At 42.7% G+C, this 23,756-nt stretch overlaps 1 protein-coding gene and 1 long non-coding RNA gene across 2 annotated transcripts in view; both read right to left on the bottom strand.

Annotated features, from left to right (window-relative positions):
• MYO9A (myosin IXA) overlaps positions 1-23,756 on the bottom strand; it is a 467,296-nt gene that overhangs the window by 268,290 nt on the left and 175,250 nt on the right. The window contains exon 3 of the mRNA XM_039491520.1: positions 6,042-6,136. Coding sequence (XP_039347454.1) covers positions 6,042-6,136 — 95 coding nt within the window. The remainder of the gene's footprint in view (positions 1-6,041; positions 6,137-23,756) is intronic.
• Positions 2,385-3,535, bottom strand: LOC120373289. The gene is made up of 2 exons (XR_005585475.1): positions 3,428-3,535; positions 2,385-2,843 (listed from the first exon to the last, which is right to left on the bottom strand). It is a non-coding gene; the product is annotated as an uncharacterized LOC120373289 (long non-coding RNA).

Consider the following 23,756-nt stretch of genomic DNA (forward strand, 5'->3'; position numbering starts at 1 on the left):
AAACAAAATTATGAACCTCCTATTCATAAATCATGGCAAAATGTCTGCTCAGGCTGTCTGCTAGGTAGTTCTGCACCCCTCGTAAATATGCTGCTGATAGGGTTATGTGATGGCTGATGCACCAACTGCAGAGGGCAACTGCCTCTATGCAAAAAGGGAGAGATCTTGCTCCCCTCTGTTTGTTTATATAAAACACCATTGTCGTGTTGTCCGACATTATTTGGACATGACTGGATTGGATGAGTGGGAGGAAGGCATCACAGACTCAACGGACTGCCCCGAGTTCTGGTAAATTGCCATGTATTCTAGATTCCAGACACCTTATGCCATATGATCACCCATGTGAGTGCCCCAAACCAAGAGGGAGGCGCTAGTAACAATGGTTGCATCATGAGTCAGTGTCAGGAAAGGGATCCCTACCTGAACCATTCTCCAGTTTTGTCCACCAGGTGAAAGGATCTAAAACTTTTGCGGAATGGCTTTACAATTTATGTTGCCTTTATCTGGTGAATACATAGAGAAAAGTCAGGCTGTAGGCCACAAAGAGGAAGCCTGACAAACAGCATCACGTGTGCCATGTGGTTAAGGAGGGAAAGGAAAGTTTTGTTTGACGTCCTGGGTCTGATGTATGAGCGTGCTCATGGCCTGAAACCCCTTGAAAAGTAGATACATTCCTGCAGTCATATCCTACTCACTATTGTAATAACCTTTCTACAAAGTACGCCTTGTAAGGTATCACTTGAAAATTCTTAATTTGCCGGTCAGTAATATCCCAATAAAATGCATGTGGCAACATTCTTTGTGAAATTAACACCACCATACGGGGGTTCCAAACCTTCCAGCCCTGCCCAAACAAAAGTTGGCAAGCAGGTGTGTCCTAAACAAAGGAACGTGTGCTCTGCTTAATTTGCATTTAAGCAGTAAACAGAGTCATCAAATAGGAAGGGAAGACAAAGGAAGTTTCAACTGGTGAAAAAAACAGCTGGGAATATCCTTCCACATAGACTCTTTGGCTTCTAGTTCTCAGCTGGAAATGTTTTTCCAGAGGGGGACTGAAATTCTAAAAATGAAGGACAAATACCCCAAAGCACCCCTCTCTCTCTCCCTGCCTATCACATTCCCTGCACCTGAAAAGACAAAGAAAGCAGGCGTTGGACTCGGGGGTGGGGGCATCCTGACCTGAGAGTTTGGTCAGTTATCTGCTGGTGCATGAGGCAAGAAACTTTGTTTGAATCTATTATAGTTTATTAAATTAGGCACTCGTAAGTATCTTACATTTATTTTTCTTGTAACCATTTCTGACTTTTATGCCTTATTACTTGTACTCACTTAAAATCTCTCCTTGTAATTAATAAACTTGTTTTATCTAATCCAGTGTGTTCAAACTGAACTGTCTGGTAAATCCATTTGGGGTAGCAAGTTGTGTGCATATTGTTCCCTTAAAGGAATAATAGACTTCACATATTTGTACTATCCAGGAAAGGGCTGGGCAGTACAAGACATATGTTTCTGGGAGCAAATTTGGGACTGGGAGAAGTCTGTTGGGGTTACTCTGAGGTAATCTGTAAGGCTGGTAAGAGCCAACGTGTGGCTGGCTGCAGCATACACAGATATACCTGGGAGTGATTTACATCTGGTTGGAGGCTGTTTGTGAGCAGCAAGACATTGTAAAGGGCACCACAAGTTACAAGGCAAGGGTGACACAGCCACTCAGTCTGGATTGTAACCTGATATGTCACACCCCTATACAATGTATAAATCTCATGGGGGTTAGATGGAATTTTTTTTTGTGATTGACGAAGACACCTACGGATAGCAGAAGGCTGAGCAGAACACTGTTGCCTGCTGGACTTCCTCATAGGAACTGCCTGTCAAAAGACAGTAGTTGAGGTAAGGGAAGACTGAAATCCTTCTCTTCACATTGAAGCTGCCACTGCTGAAGAAACCTTTGTAAAGACCGTGGGTGCTATAGCTAGACCAAAGGGAAGGACTCTGAATTGGTAATGCTCTTCATTGAAGAGAAACCTGAGGAACCTCCCGTGTACTGGGTGGATGTCTATTTGAAAATAGGCATCTCATGTTGAGAGCCATGACCCACGTGTCCTCCTCTAACAAAGGAACTGTTGTTAAGGATATATGGAATTTTGGTTTTTGAATGAACCTGTTCAGCTGTCTCAGATTGAGAATTGGCCTGCATCCCCTATTCTTCTTGAGGATCAACTAGTAAGGGGAATCCCTTCCCTTGATGTTGCGGTGGAACCCTTTCTGTAGCTCCCTGGAGAAGGGAGTTCACCTCTTGTCTTAGAATCTCCTCACGAGAACGGTCCCTGAAACAGAACCAGGAAAGGAGTTTGTGGGTATGAAGTATCAGAAACCCAATCAGATAGCCATGAATAATTTTTAATACCCATTTGTCTATAGTTAGCGCCCTCCAATTTTTGGCAAACCAGTAAGGCAACCTCTGAATATCAGAGGAGATGAATGAATTAGCATCAATAAAGGGATGCAGGTCTCGACAGTCCTGTAAAAAAAACCAAAGCCTTTACTTGGGGGTTAGAGTATGATGTGGCGGTGGATGTTACAGAGGCTGGGTTACTGGGTCTATAAACTGTCTCTTGCATAGTGGCTCTTGAGGACATTGGTGGATAAATGGCTGAGGAGGTGGTCTTGCCCTACACCCTTGTCTCTAGTAGTTTCTCTTGGGGCAGGGGTATAAATGCTCAGCGAGTGAAGTGTTGTTCTCAAGTCTTCGAGGAATTGAAGAGACTCATCCATCTTCTTATAGAATAGGTTGATTGCTTTGAAACAGATCTTGGATGGTACTCTGCGCCTCTCCAGGAAACCTGAGGGTTACAATCACAAGTCTCTCCCCATAATAATGGAAATAACCACCCCCCTAGACATAGTATCTGCTGCATGCACCACAGCTTAGAGGGAAGTTTTGGCCATTAATTGGCCCTTATCCTAGTCTAAGGCCTGGAAGCAGGCCTTACCCCCCTCAGGGAGCTTGTCCTTAAATTCCAAAATCTTATTAGGAAAATCTTATTTGGCCAAGAAGGCCAGATAATTTGAAATCCTGAATTGAAGGGAGGTGGAAGAGAAGACCTTTCTCCCTAAAAGAACACAAGCAACTCAACGTTTACCAGAGGGAGTAGCCTTTAGGTGCTGTTGCGTGGACCATGCTGTGGCCACCTTCACCACCAAGAGTTCGGCAGTGGATGAGGGAACCCGCCCCTCCTCCCGCCGGTGGGACCAAGCAGCACTTCTCAGCCCTCTTAGGGGTGGGAGCACAAGAAGCAGGAGTGTGACAAACTGTTTTTGCTGGGTTCATGTTGGCCTCATTAATGGGGAGGGCCACTCCACTGGGACCGGAAGGTTGCAAAATGTCCAGTAAACTGTCCTGGCCTTCCTCAAGCTGAATCTGTACCTCTGAACCCATCTGTGCATAAGCTCTTGATATTGTTTAAAGTCATCTGATGGAGACTGAGAAGATGGAGTAACCGTCTCACCCAGTGAAGACAATGAGCTTGGCTTCTAGAACTGTCAGAACCAGTTCACCTTCCGCTTCTGAATATTCTGATGGGGCTGATTGTGGGTGTCTGTTCTTATGTCTGGACAATGGCAAATAGAACGCCTGAACTGATTCCAGGTGTCTAGTGTAGGGTTCCCATGGCCCCCAATGTTGTCAGTAGAAAGGATCAAATGGCAAAGGACGATGACATGGCATAGGGCACTACCTGTCTCTTGGGCAATCATATATGGTGGGAGGTCAGAACCCTGATCTTTTGGGGTATCTGACTCATACCACCTCCATCCAATGCCACAGAGAATCCTGAGAGGCCTCAGCCTCGTCCAAAGAGAAAGCTAGATACCTTATCTCTGGCAGAACCGACAGTACTGATGGTTGCACCTCAAGGCTGGCAGGTGGGACAGGAAAAGGATGCTGCCTTGTCAGGATAGTATCTTTCTCTGGTATATCCATGTACTGGAATAGAGATGGTTCTGATGGGAGTGGAGAATGCAGATAAGAGCAAAGATGTCCTCTGAGGACAGGCAACTCTCTGATGACCCTGGGATACCAGGAGAGTCCATTGGCAGAGCTGTTGGAACCAAAGCTTCCCTGGTCATTGTGGCAATCATTTTGCCCCATGGGTGTCACTACCAGTACTGCATCAGCTCTGGAAATGGATGGGAGCACCAAGAGCTGTTTATCCCAAACCTTCATCATCAGAGCCATTGTCAGAACAGTTGGAAACATATCCTTGCACACCACCTTCTCCTGTTCAGAAAATGTACTTGCGCCTAAGTCCTTAGCACCCATGTGCGCTAGCTCTCCCAACTTTAACAGGGTCAGGGAGGTATCTGTTCTCTTTGGGGCCATTTTAGATGAAGATGGCTTGTCCTTATGTCTATGAAAGTGCCCTTTGCTCTCATGTGAAGACTTCTCCTTAGGCTTAACATCTTGGCTTCTGTTCCTGAGCTCAAGTTCAGAGAGGCACTGCCTGCTTGGTCAGACCTATGTACAGGGGGCGCTCCCTGGCCCATGTCTGACTGGGGCTTCATCATCTTCTCCGTGAGATGTTTTCTGAGTCTCAGCTCCTGACACTCATGAGTTCTGGGGGGGGGGGAGGGAGAGGAAGAGTGGCAGATGCTGTACTTGGTAGAAATATGAGCCTCATCTCATGAACACTAAAGGCAATGTTGATGTTTGTCACTCACTGAAAAGAAGCAAGGGCAGGACACACTACCCCAGGACCCTGGGCATAATTCCAAGCTTCTTGGGGGGGTGGGGAGAGTCTCTGCGTGGGAAAGAAATGGAGGGAAAAAACACTATCTGCCTGTGTAGACTATACCATAAAAACTATTAAAATTAACTATTTATAATATCTTACAGCAATGACGCAGTAAAAAAGAAGCTGAGGACACCAAAGATTCCAACTCAGACCATGCAATGGTAAGAAGGAACTGAAGAGGCATCAGCCCACACCACCTTTTATGCCCTCAGTTTGGAGCATGAGGAGACCTACAGCACATGTGTGAGCCAACAGATATTGCTTGCAAAAAATTCTGGACTGAGTCACATGGTGCGCATGTGTATCTCACATGTGGAATACACATAAGGACTATCACTCAAAGAAGGAATCACTATTCTCAAAGCTGTTCTATTAATCAACGGATGCCACTAGTGCACAGCAGAGAGGTATCATGAAAAGGTGCTACATAAATTGATGGTGTAGTTAAGGAAGTGGCCATGTTTCTTTTAGCTTTATTCAAAATAAAAGGGGAAATTTATCCTTTTTCTGACACTGCAACCCTCTAATTATAATAGAGAAGGATGCTTGAGTTTAATTTAAGTGGATATTTTAAAATAGAAGAATCTCAACATTAAAAAACGGACTTATTGCTGAACTGCTTGTTTGAAACAAAAATAAATAATAAAGAAGGTAAGCAAGTTGGGAGTGACGTGAAAAATTGCCTACAAAGGTTGGAAAGTAGTGGCTTGACTTTCAGATGTGTTGACTGCCCACAACTGTCTCTGAAGTAAGTGGGAGCTGTGGGTTCTCAGCCCCTCTGAAAATCAGGCAATAAAGTATGACATTATTTTGCTGGGAAACAAAAACAAAACAATACAGTGATATAGTATCTACAGAAAATAAATGATAAAACAAACCAATACATTTTCTTATAAGAATGAAGAGAAGGAATATGGTTACATTTTCATCACAGGGGTTTACTTATGCAATTCCCTTAGACTAAATCCCTGTGAGTCATGAGGCTAAAAGGGGACACTGTTGAAAATGTACACTTAAGCTTCTTTACCAATAAACATCTGTTCATAACAGGTAAACTCTGCTTATATCCCCACATAAGTAGCTGTAAAATAAGAAAGCTGGCCAATATAAAGCAGACAATGAACCTTCTAGGCCACGTATTATATGGATATTTTCAGTCTGTTTACATTCATGTTGTGCAGGTAAGAATATCACTACATACAATACACCCATGTTCAAAACCCTTAACTGCTGCTGATTGCCACTTACCCTCGCACAGTGCCTGTTTCCTGGTAATTCACTTGAATAAACTTGCCAAAGCGACTGGAGTTGTTATTATGCGCTGTCTTTGCATTTCCAAAAGCCTGTCATAATAAAGAGAAGATGTTATCATTGTGTTTCAGAAGATATAAGCTGCATATAGCCTACTTACATGCACATTACAGGCTTGCTTTTGGGACTTGGCTGTCATTGCACAAATAATGATAAAAACCTGGGGAAGGGTGGCTGAATGATTTAATAGATTTAATGCTTCTCACTGAACCTCAGGGGTTTACATCCAAGTTTACATCCAACTTAAGATCTTAAGTAGAAAGGAGCCGTATGACAGTTTCATACAACAAAACCATCATATGCCATTATATACCTCTACTGTGAGAAAAATCAATGCTCAGCTAGAGTGAAACGTACTACTTTCCTAATGCAGTAAGAGGCCAGTCCCAAAAGTATTGGCTGAAATAATTTAGAAGGTCCACACACGGATGTTTGCACTGATGCTTCCTAAATTACCCTTTGAATAAACAGGAATTCAGTTTCTGGATAGATTTTTACTCTTACACAATTCATTAGCAATAGTCTACACTCATCTATCGCTATCTAGATTTTAAAAGTTAAAGTTTGTTATGCTTTTATTTTCCCTCTTAGGTTGCAAAATGCTTGACATTACAGGACTGCACCTACATCTAGTGCATCTCTCCCACCTATTTTCATGAAATACTGACCTAGTTACTGAAACGTTAATTTGGTGATACATACTGATGAGAGTAGTTCTGGTTCAGTAAAGACTCCCCAGCCGATATGATCAGAAAACAAAGCTGTTTCTAACCAGTGCAGCTGTTCCTAAGTTATTAGGCCAGGGGGAACAGTAGAGCTGGCCTCTAGTAACGCAGGATTATCCTGACAAGCGGAGCCTGGAGTTTAACCATGACTGTTCAAAGCAACAAGGAGCCGGATGAGTCCCAATAAAATAGAAACAAATAGTTCTCTGACTGTGGGTACTGGCTCAAAATCACATATTGCAACAAAACAATCCTCTTAAGTCTGCAGTTATGTTTTGCATATATTTTGGTTCTAATCAAATCACTGAAGCAAGAAACATGAATGCCCATTATCACATGCAATATTAAATCCAGTAAATCCACTATGAGGCATATTTATTAATGTCATAATAACTGGCTTACTTGTTTTTCAAATGTGAACACATGGAAGATGTTAAAATTCAATTTGATCCATGTTAATTTTCCACAGATCACTGAACCAAAGTTCTACAATTACAGAAGCAAGTTGTGCTAGTATATACATGGGAATCAGTTTTGTGTGTGATCTGGTGAAAACTCTGTTTCATAGATTCATAGACTCCACAGCCACAAAGGAACATTGTGATCATCTAGTCTGACATCCTGTATAATACAAGCCATAGAATTTCCCCAAAAGAATTCCTAGAATAGATCTTTTAGAAAAACAGTGTGTGTGTGTGTGAGTGTGAGTGTGAGTGTGAGTGAGAGAGAGGATGGTCGCCTCCCTCCTTTTACACACAAGGCCATCTTAGATTGCTCCAAACAGTCCTGCCACACAAAAATGATACTGCTGCAGTAGTCTGTACATAATGTCCCTTTAAAATTATCAAATGAAAGTTCCACATACATTTTCGCCTCAAAGAATAAAAACACTGTATACATTTTCTACCTTTTCTACCAAATTCTGAAGCAACCAATCTGAGAATGCACAGAAGGTAACTTTATTTCCATGTCATGAATCAACAAGCTACTGATTTACTTTTTTAGGTCACCTGATAACTAGCTTTGATTTTCAAGGAATGCTCTTTTGATTCAGAGCTGATCACTTCAATACAATCCTCTGCCAAGGTTTATGATAGAAACTAGTAAGAAAAATGTGAGAGGTGAATAGTTATAAATGCAGGATTTTAAAACACTGCCTCAATGGCAAGTTGACTCAGTATTCCCTAACTGTCATTACCTTAAGCACTGTATTAAAAGCTATACTGTATCCAGCCTGCCTTGCAGTTCTAAATAAAACAATGGGATTTTTTTTTAAGGCTAGAATTTGGGACAGAACGAGAACTCTCACCTGAAATAAAGAAAATATCATTTGAAATTGTGAACATATTTTTCACTGGTGTAGATGAAAAAATCCAAAAGACAAACTGAATTTTAAGAAGCATGCTAAACAAATACCACTACCCAAACAATGAGAGAAGGATGCTTTGAACCAGGACTGTAATAGAGAGGAGGGAGAGAAATGCATGTCTAATTAATGTTATGAGTAGCAGTAAGTTACATAATAATACACTCTCTCTCTTTGCAGCAGTTCATGAATCTACTAATGAATAGCTTTTCTTGTCTTTTTAAGAACATGTAGACGAGCAACACAAAAAGAGACCGCAACATGGTCTAGAGTGGATAGCTCACTGGACTGGAAATCAGGAAATCTGGTTTCTATTTTTGGCACTGTCAATGACCTTTATGTGACCTTGGACAAGTCACTTCATCGCTCTAGTCCTGTCTCCTCTCCCACCCTTTGTCTGTTTTATCTATTCACACTATAAACTCTTTGGGGCAGGGACTGACTCTCCCTCTGTTTTGGTACAGTGTCTAGCACAGTGGTTCTCAAAGTTTTGTACTGGTGACCCCTTTCACATAGCAAGCCTCTTAGTGTGACCTCCCCTTATCAATTAAAAACGTTTTAATATATTTAACACCATTATTGATGCTGGAGGCAAAGCGGGGTTTGGGGTGGAGACTGATAGCTTGCGACCCCGCCCCCCTCCCCATGCAATAACCTTGCAACCCTCTGAGGGGTCCAGACCCCCAGTTTGAGAACCCCTACTCTAGCACAACAGGGTTCAAAATCTAAGTACAAACATGCCAGTCACCACTCCACGGTTAAACTAAGTTTTGCATTTACACAAATAAATTATATTAAGAATAAGAAACAAAACTGAAATACTATATCAATTTTTCAACAATGGAATTTACTGCTTGGTTATTTTTTATCTAAATGAAACTAGAGATAGATTTGAAAGAATACTAATCAGAAATGGACATTCCAAGGTTACAGTGCAGAAATTCTCCTTTATTTAAAACTATTATATACATGAGTTGAACCATAGTCGCATGCATACGACGAAGTGGGTATTCACCCACAAAAGCTCATGCTCCAAAATGTCTGTTAGTCTATAAGGTGCCACAGGACTCTTTGCTGCTTTTACAGATCCAGACTAACACGGCTACCCCTCTGATACATGAGTTGAAGGATTTACCTATGTTCTTCAATTTGTCTTACCCTAATAGCTCAGACAAAAGCTAGAGCAGTTCAGAAGTGCAGAGCAAGAGTACCAGTCTAATAAGCAGCATGTGTTTCTATTCCATGTCAGTCAGCACGTTGCCCCAGGTGTCCTCTGAATAAAACCAATAAACTTGGAACAATAATTCTGTGTTTGGAATATGGCTTGTACTTAAATATTTATTATTAAAAATATTCATTTAATTTTATGAACCTTTTCTGGAATAGGATTGAAATTAAAGGCCACAAAACCCATATGCTAAGTGACTGAAACAATCTTTGTTTAAAACAAATTGGTATTATGCACTTAAGGGAGTTTGCATCAGCAAGCAACAATATAAAAAAACCAGCCACATGGCAAGCCAGCCGTACTCTGTCACCCTTTCATGTTTTTTTAAAAAATTAACCAAATACCAGTACTATTGAGGTTTTATGATCAATTGGCTTTCTAGTTTTCTGTACTGTACTGAAACAATTAGATCATTGTTTCAGAAAGAGAAATTAAGTCTATTTCTTATTATTGTTATTTAGGAAGGGTTCTATCCAGTAGTAAGTCAGCCTACTGGCTCAAGGAAACTACAACTATAGGAGATGCTCCCCCAATCAGACAGGGTACAGTACTTCTTCCTGTCCCCTTTCCACAAACCTTGTCATATATTCTTGGTGTACTCCAAATCAGAAGCAAGGAAATTATGTTGAGGGTTGCACTGAGCAGCTCTGGAAGTCTTCCAGTATCTTAAGGGCAGAAATTTCTATTCTGTTTGGCAGGCGTAGTCAGAGAAAAATTCTCAAAGACCAGCAGGTCTCAGAAGCTGAGACTCATTTCTGAGAACGGTCAAAGGAAAAAATTAACCACCTCACATACCTCTTCTGCAAATGTCCGTTTTTGTAAGCCTATTATTAGACTGAAGATGAGAGACCTCTTCACTTCCCCCCCACAATCCACCACCTCTGCAGGTTATTTTCTTTACAAAAACCATCCCATATGTTGGACAGAAGCCCACCCGCCTCCCCATAGGCAGATGTAGCAGTCACAGTCACTAGGAATGCAGTAAGCTTCCTTAGGTTGTGTGTTCTCATGTAGGGAATAGAGGTATTGACTAAGTATAGGGAGTTGTGAGAGTTGGAGTTGTGAGCTGCATCAATTCTCCATCTTCATAAGCTGTGGGCTTCATGACATTTTTCTTTTGGCTTTACACAGCAGGCCAACCTGTCTTATGACCTGAGAGTCCATGTAAACTATTATAGGTAATATTACCTATTATGGGACCTGTGATATCAATTTTTCATATTTTCTGTATTACTCCTTTATATATGAGAGATCTTCATATATCTTAGGGCAGAGGCATTGTGAAAATACAGTTACCAACTAGCTAAAAAGAACAGTAGAGAGTTAACTTGAGGCGATTTAATTTTTTTTTTGTTTAATTTACGAGGTCTCTTAAAAAGAGTGACTAGGTTATAAAAAGTCCTATTAAGGCACCTTATACATGAGCAAGTCTAGATATATTTGAACTGTACACCGTGTTCTTGTAAAGCCAGTAAGATTATATGAAATGTAACAGTACCGCCTTGGAAAAGCGTGAATAAACTATAACTATTTCACTAAAACAAATTCTGTTCTGTCCATATTATTTCCCTCTGCTAACTGATTGGTGAAAGGCTGTGATTGCTTATTGGCAAAACTCCATAAAGAGCATTCCTAAAATTCTAGGCAAGGCCAGAGCTTTTACTGGCCAGGGCTCAACATTTTGAAGAAAAAAAAATTAAATACTCCTCTGTATGAGCAATACATCCAGTCTGGACTAGACACTGATTCAAGAATTCCAAAAATGTAGCTCCAGACAAGTAATGGTTTCGCTCCTGTAAGTTCTTACCACATTTTTAAACAGAAAGTTATTTTGATTGGGCTGGAATTGACTTTAAAGTATATTAAATCTTAAAAGCTGTGTTAGGTCATTTGAAAAGGTTTACAAAAAAATCAATATTGTCAACCTGGAATGTTCAAAAATCATGAGTCTGGTCACAAAAAAGCATTAAATTGATATTAAATAGCATGAGATCTAAAAAAAAATGTTTGGGGTTCTTTTTTATTGCCTTGGGGTTTTGAGTCTTTATGGTTCATGTTTTGAAACTTTTCCCCCACAACCAGGAGTAAAAAATTACTATTTTAAATAAAAGATGAGATTCTCATATAATCACATGATTCCAGAAGCTGGGGCTTTAAGAAAAAAAATATATATAATGGGACTTACACTAAAAACTGCAAGAGTTGGACTTGCAAAAAAATCTACCAAGGTACCTGAACCATTGAAAAAATGGATGACCTTTTGGGAAACACTGATGAAAGAGTCAAAGATCAATACATGCACATTTGAGATTCCTCCCATACTCTATTCCATTGATCCCATCACTTCTGCTTTCTCTCCTCCATTACTCCCCTGCTAATCCCTACCCTCAAATTCCTCTCAGTCTCTCATTGTCCTTTGGCTCCTTCTTCTCACAATACATATATATGACTTGGTCTTCTATATCCTCGAAATACCTTATCCTTCCACCCTACCTGCTTCTCAACTACAGACCCATCTATGCATAGATTTCCTCCCATTCAACTCTGCCTTTAATTCCTTCCAATCTGGCTTCCACCCACCTCAACTCTACTGAAACCACTCTTGCTAAACTCTCTAGTGTCCTCTTTCTGGCTAAATCTCAAAGCCTCTACTCCACCCTCATTCGCCACTCCCCAACCCTATGTTGTTTTTGACAACATCTATCCTCTCCTTCATATATTACCCTTCTTGGGCTTTTGAGATACTGTTCTCTCCTGGTTTTTCTCCTACCTCTCTCACTATCCTTCACCCATCTCTTTCAATGGGACCATCACCCCTCTCTAACCTGGGATAACCCAAAATTCTGTTATTGACCCTTTTTCCATGTGGTCAGGACTTCAGTTCTGTATCTCATCTGAAATCTCAAGACCTCCAAGCACTAGAAGAGACCTCTGGAATCTCTCCTTTCCCTAACAGCATTCATTTCTATGAATTACAGGTTGCAAAATATCAGAACTCTATTTTGTTAATTCGGAGCCTGAAACCAGTGAAATTTGTGTGGGAAAAGGGGACAAACTATGGGAATGTACCCAGTCTCCCAGAAGTGAGTATAGGAGGGAAGAAAAACAGAGAGACAGAAAGAAAAAAGGAGAAAGGGAAATGGAAATATAACATTAAAGGAATGGTCACAAGAAAAGAACAAGAAGTCCAGTAAAGAGAGCCAGAGCCAAAGCCAAGCAGCTGATCAACAATGTCTGTGCCAGGAAATACTGAAAAGACTATGTAGGAACTTTTTGGCTTTAAAACATGTTATTACTGACTTTTATTAAGACAATTTCAGTGGAGAGGGTGAATGCCAGACTGGAGAGGGTGAAGAAGAAAGCTGAAGGAGGCTTTATTACATCATGTCAAGCGATTTCTGAGGCTGAATCTTGTATCATAAGTTCTTTTTTGCACACAGTGTGGGTGCACTAAGACATCAGTGAAAAAGTAAAGTATTTCATGTAATAGAACAAGTGCCAGCACTGACTTACCTAACTATCATTACAGCACATGAAACTCAAAAATATAATGTACTGAAACACAAAATAAATTGTTCACACTATTAACTTATGAGAATGAATGAAGCTTGTATACTGGAATTATTATCATCGTCATTATTTAAAGCAGAGGTGGGCAAACTACAGCCCATGGGCCGGATCTGGACTGTGGGCTGTTTTAAACCAGTCCTTGAGTTCCCACTGGGGAACAGGGTCTGGGGCTTGCCCTGCTCCAGCCTCGCGGGAAGCAGGGTCGGGGGGCCGCTCCACACGGCTCCTGGAAACCACAGCATGGCCCCACTCTGGCGCTCCAGCTGGGGAGCAGGGTCGGGGGCAACTCCATGAGGCTCCCAGAAGTCACGCCATGGCCCCCCTTCGGTGCTCCAGATGGGGAGCAGGGTCCGGGGCTGTTCCACGTGACTCCCGGAAGCAGTGGCATGGCCCCCCTCTGGCTCCTATGCACTTCAATGGCCCCGCTCCAATGGCTCCCTCCAACATTCCAAAGGGGGCTGTGGGGGCAGTGCCTGTGGAAGGGGCAGCATGCAGAGCCGCCTGGCCACGCTTCTGCATAGGAACCGGAGAAGGGACACACTGCTGCTTCTGGGAGCTGCTTGAGGTAAGTGTCGCCCAGAGTCTGCACCCCAAGCCTCTCCCCATGCCCCAACCTCCTGCCTCAGCCCTGATCCCCCTCCTGCCCTCCAAACCCCTTAAATCACAGCCCAGAGCCCCCTTCTGCACCCCGAACCTCAGAGCCCACACTCCCAGCTGGAGCCTGCACCCCCACCCCACCCCGCATCCCTCTCCTCCGCCACAGCCTCCTTCTACACCCTGAACTCCTATTTTCTGGGCCTACCCCAGAGCCTGAACCCCCAACCAGAGCCCTTACCCCCTCCCGCACCCCAACCCCAATTTTGTGAGCATTCATGGCTCGCCATACAATTTCTATTCCCAGATGTGGCCCTTGGGCCAAAAAGTTTGCCCACCCCTGATTTATAATGTAGTATAGGGCCTACTGGCCCTAAACCTAAACCAGGACCCTGTTGTGCTATAGAGCTCTCTCCTGTCGGGATAGAGTGGCTAGACAAGAGATCTTACAGAGGTACAACTGCATTGGTACAGCTACAGCCACTCCACTGTAAGGTATGCAGTGTAGCTCCCCTTTGTCATCAGGAGAGAGCTCTCCTGATGACAAAAGAAAACGATCGCCAACAAAGGTGGTAGCTTCATCGCCAGGAGAGCATCTCCTGCTGATGAAGCACTGTCCACACTGGCACTTTTTGTCATTAAAACTTTTGCCATTCAGGGTTGTGTTTTTTTCACACCCCTGAGCGGCAAAAGTTTTAAATGATAGACATAGCCTTAGTCTCTGCAGCCCTGATGGATGCCCTGAGAGAGGCTTTAATTGAAGCTGGAAAAAGCACACAAAGACCTAAAGAAAATCTCTTGCCGCCATTTATTCCTTTTGTGTCTGATGTCATTTTAACATTGTTTGGGAAAATACATGTTTAAACCAGCATATCTTGCAGCACACTCTGAAACTGGTGGGTGAGACCTAAACAAATTTGTCCCTTAAGTGTGGGTATTTAACTGAAAACACCCTTACTTCTGCCTCTCACAAGGTGAAATCTGGACTTCATAAAAGTGTTCCAAAAAGTATACTTGATGGTGTACAGACCGTGTCACTGAGGTTACTGGGGAACCAGTTTAGTCATGGCTCTAAGGGTATGTCTACACTGCAATTAAAAACCTGCGGCTGGCCCCTGGCAGCTGACTTGGCCTAAAAGGCTATTTAACTGCAGTTTAGACATTTGGACTTAGGCTGGAGTCCAGGCTCTAGGACCCTGCAAAACGGAAGAGTCCCAGAGCTCAGGCTCAGGCTAACAAGGAACTTTTGCGCTGTTGCAGACTCTCAAATTCAAATATAACATTATAGCAGTTTTCAAACTTCAGATTGTAAAGCTTGCAATTGTACTGCAGGATCTTAAATTTCAATCTGTTCTCTACAGATTCAATAAGAGATTATTAGACTCTTTCCTATCCCTATATTAGTAAAAATTCCTGAACATTTATTCAAGTTAAAGGAATTAGACAGAGATCTCTAGAAATATATATTCTACTTTTTAACTATTAAAAAAAAATCTAAATTCTTGTAATTACAGCATTCTCCATAGTAGCATTGAACAACCCCCCCCCCCAAAAACTATGTTAAAATGAAAAATTTTTAATTGTTGAAGAGGAAAATGTAATAAGAGGCCCTTAGCATAGCTTTTATAGAAATTCACATTAGGTCAGCATGATCAGCCCTGTACTAAGTCAACAGAATTCCTTCCAAATCAAAATAGCCTTTACATTATTCTTGCCATGAACAGCATGTTATTCAGAGGCACTTCCTGTGGCCCTTTCAGACTTGCATATGGTAAAGTACATGTGTCATGACACAAAAACACTTTGGGTATCTATCCTAGTAGCCTATACCTATTATTATGATACATATCTTGTTAAAATCATAAAGACAGTTTAAACTATGTCCCTGGGCTCACAAGACTCATGAGACGCTTATATATACACAACTGAAATATTCAGTAAAATTTAGGTCATTTGAGACAGAATCTCAATGGGTTATCTAATGCTTAGTTAAGCCAGTATTTATTTTTAAGGAAAACTGAAAAAGCATAACTTAAAAAAAAAAGTTCTGTGTGGTCAAGAAATAAGTGAGGATCTAGTTCATACTGACCAATTAAGTTCAAAGGCTGAAACCTCATTCCTTACTCTCGTGTGCTAAGACGTTTCATCTCTCTCAGCAGCTGATGATTTTGTGTACCAAGGACAGTGGCTGAAAGATATTAAACATAGTCTACACTAAAGAGTTAGGTCAACATAAGGCAGCTTACATCAACCTAATTATGTCAGTGTACAGACCACAGCCTTGCTCCCGCCGGTGTCAGTACCCTAGTACACCAACATAATTCCTCCACCTCCATGAGAGGCACAGGGTTTATATCAGTGTAGTTAGGACGACGCAGTGTCCATGTAGTGCCTTACATCGGCTGTTGGCTATCCGCTGTCATTCTTGTCAATTTCATGGCTCCATACTGGAGCCATAAAACTGAAAAAAAAGCCATGGGGTGGGTAGGAGGCTCCAGCAAGCCTGGCTGCCCCAGTTCCTGACTCCCAACCCAGCTGCAGCCCAACCGTAGCCACCCAGTTCCCAACCCAGTTGCTGCCCAGGCTGCATCCATCCGGCTCCTCACTCTCAGCTGCGCTACTGCCTGGAGGCTCCTTGCAGGGAGTTCTGGTGCTGCAGGGAGTCCCTTAGGCTCCCCACTCCCCGCCACCAGAGCCCAACTGCCCCACGGGCTCTTGGCTCCCTGTTCCCTGCCGCAGTCAGGCTCCCAGCAGGGAGCCGAGAGCCTTGATACAATTGCCGGGTTCCCTGTGGGGAGCACGGAGCCGAGACCCTGGCTGGGGGGTGGGAAGAGCTAGGGGGAGGGAAGCAGGGAGCCGAGAGCCTGGGAGGGCAGCTGGGCTCCCAGAAGCGAGCTGCATATGGAGCAACAAGCCCAGGCTCTCAGCCCCCACCCCCATCGACTGCTCCTCTTAAGTCAGTGAAGATGCACACCACCAACAGACGTGGGGGGAAGTGTGGACATGAACCACCACAGTAATTACTGTGGTTGTAAGTTGACCTAACATAGGTCAACAACTTTCTAGTATAGACATGCCCTAATAGAAATTAACATCGTCAAACCAGTCTACATGTGCTGCAATATCTAGGGGGAAAAAAGGGGTTCTTTCTAAGGCTCGGTCTACACTAGATTTACACCAGTATAATTGTTGCTCAGGGATGTGAAAAATCCACACTTGTGAGTGATGCAGTTATATCAACCTACACCACAGTGTAGACACCACTATGTCAACATAGGGCTTCTCTTGTCGACATAGCTACCAGCTCTCATGGAGGTGGATTAACTATGCTGATGGAAGAACTTCTCCCATTGGCACAGAAACATCTTTACTTAAGCAATGCAGGATTTTAAGTGTAGACTGACCTAATGATGGGGCTATCGCCTTAACTTTTAATTTCCAGCTACTGTGGGTTTTTTTTGGTTTTTTTTTTTTTGAAGTGTTGATTTAAAAAAAATTCCATGAAAGTTCAGATTTCACCAGGCCATTAGAAGGCATGTGTTCAGTCTGAGGATTCTCTTCATGCTAAAGTTCAAGTTTATGTTCCAACACACTGAAGTGCTAGAGTTGTCAAGCAGGGTTGTTAAACAAGGGTTAGTAATGACAACAAGGGTATTTTTTCACTCTTTATACTCAAAAGTGACAACTACTTTTGTTCATTAGAAAAAGTCATCCCTAAACACTGACCCCACCTGAAAAATTTCAGCCTATAAGATGATACGGTAGTTTGATAAGTTGTAAGCCACAGAAAAGGCCTTTTAGAATGGAAATACCTAGGCAACCTTACACCTGCATGCATCATTACACACACTACCTGTACACAGGGGGGAAAAAAAATCCATCACTGAAATACAAGAGGATTTATTAGAATCAACTTGATGGCAATTTTGTCCATTGGGTCAGTACAATACTGTTCTCTATAGTATTGTCATAAGCCAGTAGATGGCACCTAAGTGTGAGCAGCCAAGTCCTGGATGATCAATGATCAAGAGGGGGCAAGAAGCCAGAGGCTTCCAGCTAGTTGGGAACAGCACCATCTTTGTGGGAGGGAATGGTAGAGAGGGGGGCACTGGTGGAAGGAAGAAGGGCTGTGTTGCCTTGGATGCGGGTGAGTGAGCGAGCTTGGGGAACAGGACTGTGATGGACACTGCTCGACTGCGATTACTGACCACTTTGGTTGAAGACTTGCATGTGTCCTCAGGGAAGATGAAGTAGCCAAAGAGCAGTGGAGGCCAGAGGTCCAGACCAAGCAGACAGCAAGCAGCGCACCTTACCAGGCTAGTGCATCTCAGCTTTGTGTGTAACACCAGTACCACTGGTGATTAAAGACCTTAGCTGGCAAGTCATGGTTTTGGGCACCTCCAGGGTAGGGGAAGGAATTGTTCTTTTTGTTTATTTATTTTAACTGTTTCACAGGTGCTCTTTAATTCCCATCAGTCCCCCAGCCCCTTTTGGCCTGTACCTATTCCCTTGCCTAATATTCTTGCACTGTATATAAATGGTCTCAGAACTCATCTATGTGCAACTGGATTTGGTGTCAGGATCTCCAGATTTATATAAGCAAAGGGGTCTGTGTGTGACCCAAAGAGAAACAGGTGCAGGCATGCTACCTTAAGATATCTATCTGCACAGAGAAAGGGGGTATTTGGTAGAGTATATTCCAGTATTTACTGATTCTGCTTTGCCAATATCTCTAACAATATACAATACTACAATAAATAAAATGTCTACATTTTAAAAAAAATATGTGCTATAAAGGTTGCTATATAATACAAGATAAATTGCCTCTTGGTAACAATCAGCACAGAGCATCCCTATACATTTATATTCCTCTTGTTGTGACAGCATTTTTCATTACAGCTACAATACGATACTGAAAAACACTCAATTAACAGGCAAATCCTTAATGCAACTTTATCACGTCAAACTTCCTGTATGTTATCACAAAGGCATAAGAGTCTGATTGATTATAAGCTACTGGTACACAACACTTACAAAGAATAATTTTGGCCTGACCTTATAAATTGATTCTGTGTAGGAGGACCACACATGAGGAATAGGCTGCTCCTTTCCACTTCCATAAAAACAGGTATTTCTCCCTCTGTTGCTACAATTACACTCAGTTTTGTAAGTAGTGAGAACATCATAGAAGAACTGGTTGCACGAAATAACGTTGGATTGAATTATCATATGTTGATTCAGTTTAAATTAAATGGAAGGATAATTCAAAGCCAGGTCATCAACTATGGGTTTTTTAATTTCAAACGGGGAGATCTGAGGAAATTAATGGAATTATTTAAAGAAGTCAACTAGATTGAAGACCTCAAGGAGTTAAATATGAAGGAAATTTGAAATTTCTAGAAATCAATCATAGAAACGCCATCTGAAATTTGCATCCCAAATAAGGAAAAAAATGTGTAGGAAAATGCTACAGACTCTACTCATAGAGGAAATCTGTGCCACTGTGCGCACTCATAATTCGTGTGCCGTGCATTTCCCCCCCCCCCCCCCCCGCAGAAAATAACTTCTGCCAGAAAGCTGCTGCAGTTCCGCCTTTTCCCACTTGGGGTCGCTGTGGTGCTAGAACAGAGCAGCCGCTTCCGGGTCGGTAGGAATTTTCTGCCAGGTCAGATTGAAAGTGACCTTGGGGCTGTCTTCCTCTGCAGTGTGGGGGTACAGGTCCTATGCCAGGATTATCTGGGTATATCTCACTTAATTTTCCCTACCACTGCAGGAGACTCAGGCACTGGTGCACCTCACTCCCCCCACAAGCTCTCCCACTTGCACATAACAGTCTAGTCTCCTGTGGGCTACTACAATACTTTGATTTAATTTTGATTGTTGGGTTCAGCATGTGGGTGCTAGTGGCCTGTGATACACAGGAGGTGAGACTAGATGATCTGGTGGTCCCTTCTGGCTTTAAACTTTAGTATTTTAATTAGAAATAAAAGAGTTTAAGGCCATCTACTCACGAATAGCAAGTGAAGGTGCAGCCTGCTAGATTTCATCCATGGACGCAGTCCAAGAAGTAGCCATGAGCCTACTGGAGTTATCCATATCTCTCGATTGCCCGGACATACCCCCTACTAAATAATTTTCAAGGATCTAGCCATAGTACTAGTTTTAACCTAGAAGCGTCATCCTCTCCCCTCTTTTTTTTTTCCTTCCTTGAAAAGAGCCAAAGGTGGTCAGCCACATGCAAATAGGACTTCAGTACCTATATTTTGTCCAGTGCCTGCTGAAGAGTCTCCATATGAGGGAGGGTTGGGACAAAAGCCAAGAGTTTAGTCAGCTGGAACCTGTGAAATTCTAAATTAACTTTTCTTGAAATATTAGGCAGCATTCTTTAAGTTTTACCTTATCTGTATGCAAAGATCAGAAAGAGATCCTGACAAGAAAGAGCAGCCAATTCCTTAACCCTTTTGACAGAGGTAATAGGTAATGGCTACTAGAAAGGTTATTTTACAGACTGCTAAGAGACTGAGACCATGGATAAAGGCTCAAAGGAAGAAAGTCTTTGAAGAACCAAGTTAAGTTTTTACACTGGAACAAGTGGTGCAATTCAGCTATCAGATATCTTTACTTTCTTGAATGCAAATACAAAGGGACCCTATAAGTAGGGCCCTACCAAATTCACAGACATGAAAAACGTGTCACGGACTGTGAAATCTGGTCTTATGTGTGCTTTTACCCTATACTATACAGATTTCATGGGGAGACCAGCATTTCTCAAATTGGGGATCCTGATCTAAAAGAGTTGTGCGGGGGGGGCCGCATGGTAATTTTAGGGGGATTGTGGTATTGCCACTCTTACTTCTGCACTGCTTTCAGAGCTGGGCGGCTGGAGAGCAGCAGCTGTTGGCCGGGCACTTAACTCTGAAGGCAGTGCCCTGCCAGTAGCAGCTCAGAAGTAAGGGTGGCAGTACCATACCATGCCATCCTTACTTCTGCGCTGCTTCTGGCGGTGGCTTGGCCTTCAGAGCTGGGATCCCGGCCAGTAGCTGCCACTCTCCAGCTGCCCAGCTCTGAAGGCAGTGCTGCCCCCAGCAGCAGCACAGAAATAAGGGTAGTAGTACCACAAATCCCCCTACAATAACCTTGTGACACCCCCCCCACACACACACAAAAACTCCTTTTGAGGTCAGGACCCCTACAATTACAGCACCATGAAATTTCAGATTTTTAAAATCCTGTGATCGTGAAATTGACGAAAATGGACCGCGAATTTGGTAGGGCCCTACCTATAAGTAATGCCCTTTGGGGGGGGGGGGGGGACCTTACTGTTTGGCCATTCTGAATGAAAAAGACTGCCTCTTTCTCCAGCATCCTCTCTTCTGTTCTCCTCTCTCCATGCTTAGGAGGAACCCAGAAGGTTAACTGGAACTTTGACCCCTTCATCTCCTTCCTGCCCTAAGAGGATCTGGAGCTCTGATCTGACTGTGCCCGGTAAGCATCTGCAGACAAAGCAATGGCTGGTAAGGTGCTCTTGCAGACACATACACACACCCCATGCACTCATGTTCAGAGTGGGTGGATGAACTATACCGCTATAGAGGAGCTCCGTACAGCAGCAGCTTCTCTCTGTGCCAGACCACTAAACAACGAGGGGTGCAGGTGAGGAAGCTGATTCTTGGGAGTGCTGCTACAGAATCAGTCCCTATGCTTTTCTGCTCTACAGAAAGTGAAACTTACTCATGAAGACATGTTAAATTTTCCCTGTAGTGACATGATGAAGGGAGAAAAATTAAAAAAAAGAATGTGTCTTTAATAATCAGTTCAATCTAGTATGAGACCACAAGAATTAATATGTATTAAACATAATTGTATGATTACTGCATGGCATCACTACATGGCAGTTAAAGTTGTTTGGGTCCCTTCACTATGCAGTTCCAAACCTCAGCATGTTTGAATTTCTTTTAAATTTAGCTTCAATTTTGAACACCTGAATTTCCTGGGTTTATAATTGCTTGTTTTGGGGAATAATTACAATATACTTGTAATGTTTTGTACCCTAAACTACTGACACACTTGTATGAATGCCTGCGTGCAAGTGAGAGCACATAAGAGTTACAGAATGAAACATTTTAAATGGATAAACTATTCATTAGTGTTGTAGCTTAATGTTTGTAGTGGTAGCATCATGGAGAAGACGGTTTAGCTCTGGATTTTTTCCTAACTATTTTCTTTCATGTTCCTGGAGGGTTCATATTCCTCCACATCACCCATTCCTGAGGGCAGGCAGCTACAGTTTAATTCACTGGAACAGGGCTTACAGGAATGATAGGGAGCTATCTGGTTAACATCCTGCCAGCAACGCAAGACAATTCTATATCAATCCCCCTCTTAGAAGAGAAATTTTAAGGCATCTCTCAGTTATTTGTTTTCTGTAACATCAAACCGCTATATTCTCTTTCCTGAAAGTATGACAAAATCACATCACAATAAAACAAGTAATGTAAATCCTCAATCCATGTTTCAAGAAAACAAAGCAGTATATTGCACTGAAAAGGTGTTCAATCTCATCTATACTGCTTTCAAGGAATAAATTCTACTCAATGTGAATTTCTTTTTTCAAACATTAGCTAGCTCTCTTTTTTCACTAAAGCTGCACAAGTTCCATAAGAAATCCCATTAAAATGAATTAAAGACTGAGGAGCTTTTCAGGACTATCGGTCTGCCACAATACTACACTAGTGCGGTGCTGCTACAGGTGCCATCTTTCAGAGATGGCACTCCTGGTCAATAAAGACACCACGGGACTTTTTGTAAGAGACTATCTTAATCCTGGAATCCTGGCCATATTCCAACTCTGTAATTATATTTTGCTGACAAAAATTACAATCACTTAATGATTCAACATTAAGAAAAATAAGATGAGCAAGCTAACTTTATGCAGAAGCACATTATCAGATGCCTTGCTCAGCATTCCAGAGTTCATAGATTTTAGCAAACCAAATCCTCTAACAATTCACAACTCCACCCATTCCCCTCTCTAACATCTCATGATTGCTCCCATTAAACATGTCATTCTCTCTAAGGCCTGGTCTACACTACGGGGTTAGGTCAATTTAAAAATGAATGCGTCCACACAACCAACCCTGTTCCGTCGATCTAAAGGGCTCTTAAAATCGATTTCTGTACTCCTCCCCGGCAAGGGGAGTAGTGCTAAAATAGACTTTGCTGGATCAAATTTGGGGTAGTGCGGACGCAAATCGACGGTATTGGCCTCCGGGAGCAACCCCAGAGTACTCCATTGTGACCGCTCTGGACAGCACTTTGAACTCTGATGCGCTAGCCAGGTACACAGGAAAAGCCCCGGGAACTTTTGAATTTCATTTCCTGTTTGGTCAGCGTGGCGAACTCAGCAGCACAGGTGACTGTGCAGTCCCCCCAGAATCATAGAGCATAGAATGTTTCTATGCTCCTCCTATCATCTCCGTCCCTGAGGTTATCGCAGATTAGAAGGCAAAAAAAACGAACTCGTGATGACGTTTTCTGAGCTCATGCAGTCCTCTCGCACTGATAGGGCCCAGCTTAATGCATGGAGGCATTCAGTGGCAGAGGCCAGGAAAAAATTAAGTTAGCACAAAGAGCGGAGGCAGGATGCGATGCTGAGGCTAATGGGGGAGCAAACAGACATGATGAAGTGTCTGTTGTAGCTGCAGGAAAGCCAACAAGAGCACAGCCCCCCGCTGCATCCACTGTATAACCGCCTACCTTCCTCCCCATGTTCCATAGCCTCCTCACCCAGATGCCCAAGAACGTGGGCGGGAGGGTCTGGGCACCCAGCCACTCCACTGCAGAGGATGGCCCAAGCAACAGAAGGCTGTCATTCAAACAGTTTGATTTTTAGTGTGGCTACAATAAGCAATGTGACCTTGTCCTTCCCTCCTCCCCCACCCTACCCAGCCTACCTTGTCCGTTTATCTCATTTTTTTTTAATTAATAAAGAATGCATGGTTTCAAAACAATAGTTACTTTATTTTGAAGGGAGGAGGGTGGTTGGCTTACAGGGAATTGAAATCAACAAAGGGGGTGGGTTTGCATCAAGGAGAGACACACACAACTGTCACACCGAAGCCTGGCTAGTCATGAAACTGGTTTTCAAAGCCTCTCTGATGCTCAGTGCA

Source organism: Mauremys reevesii, linkage group 10, assembly GCF_016161935.1.
Source record: "Mauremys reevesii isolate NIE-2019 linkage group 10, ASM1616193v1, whole genome shotgun sequence".
In the NCBI taxonomy this organism is placed as follows: Eukaryota; Metazoa; Chordata; order Testudines; family Geoemydidae; genus Mauremys; species Mauremys reevesii.